The 9,602-nt window shown below is 48.8% G+C and overlaps 1 protein-coding gene across 1 annotated transcript; it reads right to left on the bottom strand.

Annotated features, from left to right (window-relative positions):
- Positions 1 to 265: 265 nt before the first annotated feature.
- CDC26 (cell division cycle 26) lies at positions 266 to 9,596 on the bottom strand. The gene is made up of 3 exons (XM_044268322.1): positions 9,529 to 9,596; positions 1,204 to 1,292; positions 266 to 742 (listed from the first exon to the last, which is right to left on the bottom strand). Exons 2-3 carry the CDS (start codon positions 1,282 to 1,284, stop codon positions 572 to 574), a joined length of 252 nt encoding a protein of 83 aa, XP_044124257.1. The 5' UTR covers positions 1,285 to 1,292; positions 9,529 to 9,596; the 3' UTR covers positions 266 to 571.
- Between the last annotated feature and the right edge of the window lie 6 nt (positions 9,597 to 9,602).

Genomic DNA, 9,602 nt, shown 5'->3' with positions numbered 1-9,602 from the left:
TCAGCTCCCTGGGTCATATCAAAATCATGCACATTTACTAAAACAGAAGTGTCTGTGATCCTCTGCTGCAAAATAGTGAGCGCAGCTCTGGAGGTCATATGAAATACGGTTTGACTAAGCAGAAAATATGCATCTGTGATGCTGTGCTTCAGATAGTGAGCGCAGCTCTGGAGGTCACATGACATGAAGCATGGCTGTACTAAGCAGAAATGATGCGTCTGTGATCCTTTGCTCCAGAATAGTGACCGCAGCTCTGGAGGTCGTATGAATTGAAATATGTTTTTTTATTAAGCAGACATTATGTGTGTGGGATCCTCTGCTCCAAAATAATGAGCGCAGCTCTGGAGGTCATGAAATGAAATATGGTTTTACTAAGCAGCAATGATGCGTCTGTGATCCTCTGCTCCAGAATAGTGAGCGCAGCTCTGGAGGTCGTATAAAATGAAATTGAATGCATATTTACTAAGCAGAAGCGATGAGCTTGTGATCGTCTGCTTCAGCTGTCCCTCCGTAAATGGGAAAATGAGAATGGAGCCCCAAAGTCTTATCTTCCGCCCCCTCCCCCCAGATGTTAAAACTCAAAGTTTCCAAACTGTGTGGTGTGACTGTTGGGTTTGGGCTGCGGCTTGTACCCGATCCTGTCATGTATGGTCTGAGTCCTTGAGTCAGCGCTGAGGGGGGCAGAGGCGGCGTCCGCCTCGCTGGACGACAGGTCCACCTCCTCCCGCTGCTTCTTCCGGCTCTGCAGAAAGAAGACGACACTGGATGAGTAACAGACCGGTTCTCACAGCTGAGGGGTTGTAACAGTTGTATCCAGTCCAGATCATATCAGCAGCAACAATCTATCCTCTCCTGATGGTTTCGTTACAATGTATCAGTCAGATGATTGTCTAGACTGGATACTACTATAATGGACCCTCAGAGGTGCTAAGTATTAGGTAGCTAGTGCTGTGAGGCCCCTAGATGTTTGCACTCACTGACAGCAAGCAGATATCTTGCAGCTAGTGAGCATTTGATACATAAAGTCTATTAGTAAGCGGGAGAATTTTTCATTGTTTTAGGGAATGTGTTATAGAATGAAAACCGCTCATCCAGAAGCGATTGCAGTGACATTATCCCACCACAGGGTGTCACTGTAGAGCAGATGTTCTGTTCAGGCCAAGGACAGAAGAGGATGGGGGTTGTGGTTGGTGCTTTCCTCACCTCTAGGTCCTTCCGGATGCTCTCAAACTCCTCGATGTCGTCCAGTTTCAGCTCCAGGCGGGTGGGCTTCCTGCGCAGCATCTTATAAACTGCAGGGAAGGAAGAGCGGTTACTGTAGAATAGTTGTGAAACTACCACTCCCATCAGATTTTGGCAATTGAGAGCAGAGCTCATTGTGGTAAACGCTAATTAATGTCCCGGCTATTTTATATCATGCGTGATACTGTCTGCTGAGCTGTGTGTCTAATTAGAGATGAGCCAATTTTTCAAAAATTTGATTTGGCCGCTTCGCCAAATATTTTTGGAACAATTTGCTTCGATACGAATTTTTGCGGCGAATCGCGTTAAGAACTGCTATTTCGGGTCAGCAGTAAGGTTGTGTTGACGTCACTGATTATTTTGCCCTTCCTCTGATCCTTCAGAACAATAACCCACAAAAAACGGATCCTGTGTGTGGAGCATCCGCCTTCACTCGGTCAGCATTTGGTCAGTAATCAATCAGTATTGCTAAAGCCAAAAAAAAACAGGAGTGGATCCAAAACAGAGATGACACGTGAATAGTTGCATGTCTCCTGTGTTTTGTACCCACTCCTGCCTTACCAAATCACAAGCCAATTCTGATGGGACCATACAGGCCTCACAGCTGCTACACAGACAGGATCCGCTGTGCGTTTCATTTTTCCTTCCTTCCGACAGATCAGAAGGGTCAAATAAATGATGGTGTCAGCCAGGCTGAAAGGCAAAATAGTGGCCCAGTTATGGACTGGGGTGGGTGGGAACAGCATGAGAAGTCCACAGAGTGGCCCTGTGACATAGTGTAGAGATGGCGGCAGCATCAGGAGACCACAACGTGATCTGGTAACAGAGTGGGGCGGTGGCCACACTACTGACCGGGCAGGACAGCTTTTCTAGGGCAAACTCTGCTGGTTGCGGCCACAAATCCAGTTTGGATGCCCAGTAGTCCAGCAGATCTTCAATGTGGGGTGCCAGGGTGCTGTCCAAGAATGCCACCACCTGCTGGTTCAGGTCCTGCTCCAGGTCTATCTGCTGCTGCTGGTGACTAGTTTCTTCACTAGGCGGGCGAAGAAAGCTGCTCATCAGCGACTCTAGACTCAGGCTGCTGCTGATGGAGCTGGAACTGCTCCTACCCCCCCACCCTGCCACAGCAGCCATGGCAGAGGAACGTCAGACCTGCGAGAGGATGGACAATGGTGCAGATATGCCATCCACAGAGCCCCTCCATAACAGTGCCATCCACAGAACCCCTCCATAACAGTGCCATCCACAGAACCCCTCCATAACAGTGCCACCCACAGAACCCCTCCATAACAGTGCCATCCACAGAGCCCCTCCATAACAGTGCCATCCACAGAACCCCTCCATAACAGTGCCATCCACAGAACCCCTCCATAACAGTGCCATCCACAGAACCCCTCCATAACAGTGCCATCCACAGAACCCCTCCATAACAGTGCCACCCACAGAACCCCTCCATAACAGTGCCACCCACAGAACCCCTCCATAACAGTGCCACCCACAGAACCCCTCCATAACAGTGCCAGCCACAGAACCCCTCCATAACAGTGCCAGCCACAGAACCCCTCCATAACAGTGCCAGCCACAGAACCCCTCCATAACAGTGCCAGCCACAGAACCCCTCCATAACAGTGCCATCCACAGATATCCCCCATAACAGTGCCACCCACAGAACCCCTCCATAACAGTGCCATCCACAGATATCCCCCATAACAGTGCCACCCACAGAACCCCTCCATAACAGTGCCACCCACAGAACCCCTCCATAACAGTGCCATCCACAGAACCCCTCCATAACAGTGCCATCCACAGATCCCCCCATAACAGTGCCATCCACAGATATCCCCCATGACAGTGCCACCCACAGATCCCCTCCATAACAGTGCCACCCACAGATCCCCTCCATAACAGTGCCATCCACAGATCCCCTCCATAACAGTGCCATCCACAGATCCCCTCCATAACAGTGCCATCCACAGATCCCCTCCATAACAGTGCCATCCACAGATCCCCTCCATAACAGTGCCATCCACAGATCCCCTCCATAACAGTGCCATCCACAGATCCCCTCCATAACAGTGCCATCCACAGAACCCTCCATAACAGTGCCATCCACAGATCCCCCCCATAACAGTGCCATCCACAGATATCCCCCATGACAGTGCCACCCACAGATCCCCTCCAAACAGTGCCACCCACAGATCCCCTCCATAACAGTGCCACCCACAGATCCCCTCCATAACAGTGCCACACACAGATCCCCTCCATAACAGTGCCACCCACAGAACCCCTCCATAACAGTGCCATCCACAGATCCCCTCCATAACAGTGCCATCCACAGATCCCCTCCATAACAGTGCCATCCACAGATCCCCTCCATAACAGTGCCATCCACAGATCCCCTCCATAACAGTGCCATCCACAGAACCCCTCCATAACAGTGCCATCCACAGAACCCCTCCATAACACTGCAATCCACAGAACCCCTCCATAACAGTGCCATCCACAGAACCCCTCCATAACAGTGCCATCCACAGATCCCCTCCATAACAGTGCCATCCACAGAACCCCTCCATAACAGTGCCACCCACAGAACCCCTCCATAACAGTGCCATCCACAGAACCCCTCCATAACAGTGCCATCCACAGAACCCCTCCATAACAGTGCCATCCACAGAACCCCTCCATAACAGTGCCATCCACAGAACCCCTCCATAACAGTGCCATCCACAGAACCCCTCCATAACAGTGCCATCCACAGAACCCCTCCATAACAGTGCCATCCACAGAACCCCTCCATAACAGTGCCATCCACAGAACCCCTCCATAACAGTGCCATCCACAGAACCCCTCCATAACAGTGCCACCCACAAAACCCCTCCATAACAGTTAGGGATCGACCGATATTGATTTTTTAGGGCCGATACCGATAATATGTGAACTTTCAGGCCGATAGCCGATAATTTATACCGATATTCTGGGAATTTTCATTTTTGAAAAAAAAAATTAAAATTCCCACAAATCTGCTGAAAATTAATGTTTATTGTTAATGTGTATTTTTATTTTTTTTGTAAATCTTTCTTTTTCATTTATATTTAATATTTTGGTGTTTTTATTTTTATTACTTTCTTTTTTTTTTTAACTAACTTTTAGCCCCCTTAGGGACTAGAACCCTTGTCCTATTCACCCTGATAGAGCTCTATCAGGGTGAATAGGAGCTCACACTGTCCCTGCTGCTGTGTGCTCTGTGCACACAGTAGCATGGAGCTTATCATGACAGCCAGGGCTTCAATAGCGTCCTGGCTGCCATGGTAACCGATCGGAGCCCCAGCATTACACTGCTGGGGCTCCGATCGGAGGAGCAGGGGAGAGGGAATCCTGTGGGGGGCGCACTGCGACTGGGGTGGGGTGGGGCGCACCACTGTTTAATACTGGGGGGGAGGGGGGGCGCACTGCGCCACCAATGCTTAATACTCTGGGGGCTTGGGGGGGAGGCGCACTGCGCCACCAATGCCTAATATTGGGGGGGCGCACTGCGCCACCAATGTCTGATACTGGGGGGCTTGGGGGGGGCGCACTGCGCCATGAATGTCTGATACTGGGGGGCTTGGGGGGGCGCACTGCGCCACCAATGAAGCTTAATCTCACATTAATTCATATACAGGAGGCGGGAGCTGCAGGATCACATAGCCGGCTCCCGACCTTTATGAGCTGTAGCTGCGATCCGCGGCACCTGAGGAGTTAACTACCGCAGATCGCAGCTACAGCTCATAGAGGTCGGGAGCCGGCTATGTGATCCTGCAGCTCCCGCCTCCTGTATATGAATTAATGTGAGATTAAGCTTCATTGGTGGCGCAGTGGCCATAGCTCCTCCCCTCCTCTTGTCCCCTGTCCTCCCATTGGCTGGAGCGGCAGCAGCAGCACAGGGGGAGGAGACACTGCTCCTTCTCCCCTGTGCTGCTGCTGAGGGAACACGGAGAGCGCTGTCAGCAGTGCGATCTGTGTTCCCCATACGCTATTGGAATATCGGCAAAATAGATGCCGATACCGATAGCGTTCAAAATCCTGAATATCGGCCGATAATATCGGTAAATCCGATAATCGGTCGATCCCTAATAACAGTGCCATCCACAGATCCCCCATAACAGTGCCATCCACAGATCCCCCATAACAGTGCCACCCACAGAACCCCTCCATAACAGTGCCACCCACAGAACCCCTCCATAACACTGCAATCCACAGATCCCCCCCATAACAGTGCCACCCACAGAACCCCTCCATAACAGTGCCACCCACAGATCCCCTCCATAACACTGCAATCCACAGATCCCCTATAACAGTGCCATTCACAGATCCCCTATAACAGTGCCATTCACAGATCCCCCTATAACAGTGCCATTCACAGATCCCCTATAACAGTGCCATTCACAGATCCCCTCCATAACAGTGCCACCCACAGATCCCCTCCATAACACTGCAATCCACAGATCCCCTATAACAGTGCCATTCACAGATCCCCTATAACAGTGCCATTCACAGATCCCCCTATAACAGTGCCATTCACAGATCCCCTCCATAACAGTGCCATCCACAGATCCCCTCCATAACAGTGCCATCCACAGATCCCCTCCATAACAGTGCCATCCACAGATCCCCTCCATAACAGTGCCATCCACAGATCCCCTCCATAACACTGCAATCCACAGATCCCCTATAACAGTGCCATCCACAGATCCCCTATAACAGTGCCATTCACAGATCCCCTATAACAGTGCCATTCACAGATCCCCTATAACAGTGCCATTCACAATTTGTTTTAATGTGGCCTTTGAACATAATTTTTCAAGTAAAATCATATAAACCCCTTTTTTTGTCATATTGGTGTTTTTTTTCCCGATTAATCGATGAAATTATCGACAACTAATCGATTATTCAAATAATCGTTAGCTGCAGCCCTAGAGTAAACCATTCAAGAACCGCTGGGTTGATGGTCAAGACACGACCGCTAGATGACACCGGGAGCTTAGGCCTCTCGCTGTGACTCCTGCTGCCGCGACCCCTTACTCTGCTGCGACCTGTGCCTGCGCCAGAAACATTCAGGCCTCTGCCCCTCCCCTGAGCAGGGTCTCTGCCTGACATACTGTTAGAGCAAATAAATAAAGAGCCAATTAAAACACCCCTAAAAGTGACGAATATATTTTTCTTTTTGTACTAAAATAGTCCCCTATACGCGTTCACCGGAAATAACTGCAGCAGTGACCTGAGAACATACTTCTTGTGGTACTGAATAAGATACTAAAGGCTCCAACATAAGACTCGCTGGAATGACAGAGCTAAGGGCTGTTCAGACCCCCAAATAGTCTTTTTTCTGAAATTCGGATCAAATTCCACTTCGTCAGCTTCGATTCGCTTATCTCTATGTCTAATCCTATAGTCTGTGATGCTGTCTGCTGAGCCGTGTATCTAATCCTATCCTGTGTGATACTGTCTGCTGAGCCGTGTATCTAATCCTATCCTGTGTGATACTGTCTGCTGAGCTGTGTATCTAATCCTATCCTGTGTGATACTGTCTGCTGAGCTGTGTATCTAATCCTATCCTGTGTGATACTGTCTGCTGAGCTGTGTATCGAATCCTATCCTGTGTGATACTGTCTGCTGAGCCGTGTATCTAATCCTATCCTGTGTGATACTGTCTGCTGAGCTGTGTATCTAATCCTACCCTGTGTGATACTGCCTGCTGAACTGTGTATCTAATCCTATCCTGTGTGATACTGTCTGCTGAGCTGTGTATCGAATCCTATCCTGTGTGATACTGACTGCTGAGCTATGTATCTAATCCTATCCTGTGTGATACTGCCTGCTGAGCTGTGTATCTAATCCTATCCTGTGTGATACTGTCTGCTGAGCTGTGTATCGAATCCTATCCTGTGTGATACTGTCTGCTGAGATGTGTATCTAATCCTATCCGTGGATACTGTCTGCTGGCTGTGTATATCTATCTGTGATACTGTCGCTGAGCTGTGTATCTAATCCTATCCCGTGTGATACTGTCTGCTGAGCTGTGTATCTAATCCTATCCTGTGTGATACTGTCTGCTGAGCTGTGTATCTAATCCTATCCTGTGTGATACTGTCTGCTGAGCTGTGTATCTAATCCTATCCTGTGTGATACTGTCTGCTGAGCTGTGTATCTAATCCTATCCTGTGTGATACTGTCTGCTGAGCTGTGTATCTAATCCTATCCTGTGTGATACTGTCTGCTGAGCTGTGTATCTAATCCTATCCTGTGTGATACTGTCCTGCTGAGCTGTGTATCTAATCCTATCCTGTGTGATACTGTCTGCTGAGCTGTGTATCTAATCCTATCCTGTGTGATACTGTCTGCTGAGCTGTGTATCTAATCCTATCCTGTGTGATACTGTCTGCTGAGCTGTGTATCTAATCCTATCCTGTGTGATACTGTCTGCTGAGCTGTGTATCTAATCCTATCCTGTGTGATACTGTCTGCTGAGCTGTGTATCTAATCCTATCCTGTGTGATACTGTCTGCTGAGCTGTGTATCTAATCCTATCCTGTGTGATACTGTCTGCTGAGCTGTGTATCTAATCCTATCCTGTGTGATACTGTCTGCTGAGCTGTGTATCTAATCCTATCCTGTGTGATACTGTCTGCTGAGCTGTGTATCTAATCCTATCCTGTGTGATACTGTCTGCTGAGCTGTGTATCTAATCCTATCCTGTGTGATACTGTCTGCTGAGCTGTGTATCTAATCCTATCCTGTGTGATACTGTCTGCTGAGCTGTGTATCTAATCCTACCGTGATACGTCTGCTGCTGTGTATCTAATCCTATCCTGTGTGATACTGTCTGCTGAGCTGTGTATCTAATCCTATCCTGTGTGATACTGTCTGCTGAGCTGTGTATCTAATCCTATCCTGTGTGATACTGTCTGCTGAGCTGTGTATCTAATCCTATCCTGTGTGATACTGTCTGCTGAGCTGTGTATCTAATCCTATCCTGTGTGATACTGTCTGCTGAGCTGTGTATCTAATCCTATCCTGTGTGATACTGTCTGCTGAGCTGTGTATCTAATCCTATCCTGTGTGATACTGTCTGCTGAGCTGTGTATCTAATCCTATCCTGTGTGATACTGTCTGCTGAGCTGTGTATCTAATCCTCTCCTGTGCGATACTGTCTGCTGAGCGGTGTATCTAATCCCATCCTGTGTGATACTGTCTGCTGAGCTGTGTATCTAATCCTATCCTCTGTGATACTGCCTGCTGAGCTGTGTATCTAATCCTATCCTGTGTGATACTGTCTGCTGAGCTGTGTATCTAATCCTATCCTGTGTGATACTGCCTGCTGAGCTGTGTATCTAATCCTATCCTGTGTGATACTGTCTGCTGAGCTGTGTATCTAATCCTATCCTGTGTGATACTGTCTGCTGAGCTGTGTATCTAATCCTATCCTGTGTGATACCGTCTGCTGAGCTGTGTATCTAATCCTATCCTGTGTGATACTGTCTGCTGAGCTGTGTATCTAATCCTGTGTGATACTGTCTGCTGAGCTGTGTATCTAATCCTATCCTGTGTGATACTGTCTGCTGAGCTGTGTATCTAATCCTATCCTGTGTGATACTGTCTGCTGAGCTGTGTATCTAATCCTATCTTGTGTGATACCGTCTGCTGAGCTGTGTATCTAATCCTATCCTGTGTGATACTGTCTGCTGAGCTGTGTATCTAATCCTGTGTGATACTGTCTGCTGAGCTGTGTATCTAATCCTATCCTGTGTGATACCGTCTGCTGAGCTGTGTATCTAATCCTATCCTGTGTGATACTGTCTGCTGAGCTGTGTATCTAATCCTACCCTGTGTGATACTGTCTGCTGAGCTGTGTATCTAATCCTATCCTGTGTGATACTGTCTGCTGAGCTGTGTATCTAATCCTATCCTGTGTGATACTGTCTGCTGAGCTGTGTATCTAATCCTATCCTGTGTGATACTGCCTGCTGAGCTGTGTATCTAATCCTATCCTGTGTGATACTGTCTGCTGAGCTGTGTATCTAATCCTATCCTGTGTGATACTGCCTGCTGAGATGTGTATCTAATCCTTCCATGTGTGATACTGTAGGCCGACCCCAGTGTATCTCAGCCTATCATAGCTAAGCCCAGTGTATCTAAGTGTAAGAAGCTCTAGGAGGAAGACGTATCTAAGCCATGGCTTCACATACAGCCCCGGGCACAGCGCCCTCTTCCGGTCTCCCCCGCCGGACCGGGGCCCCTCTACATTACCTCTCCCGCACTCCTGGCAGCCCCGCGCTCAGCAGTCGCGCTACTTCCGCCCTTTCCTCTGACTTCCGGTTTTA

The sequence above is a fragment of the Bufo gargarizans genome, chromosome 9 (genome assembly GCF_014858855.1).
Source record: "Bufo gargarizans isolate SCDJY-AF-19 chromosome 9, ASM1485885v1, whole genome shotgun sequence".
NCBI classification, from domain to species: Eukaryota; Metazoa; Chordata; class Amphibia; order Anura; family Bufonidae; genus Bufo; species Bufo gargarizans.
This window is presented reverse-complemented; position numbering and strand designations above follow the sequence as displayed.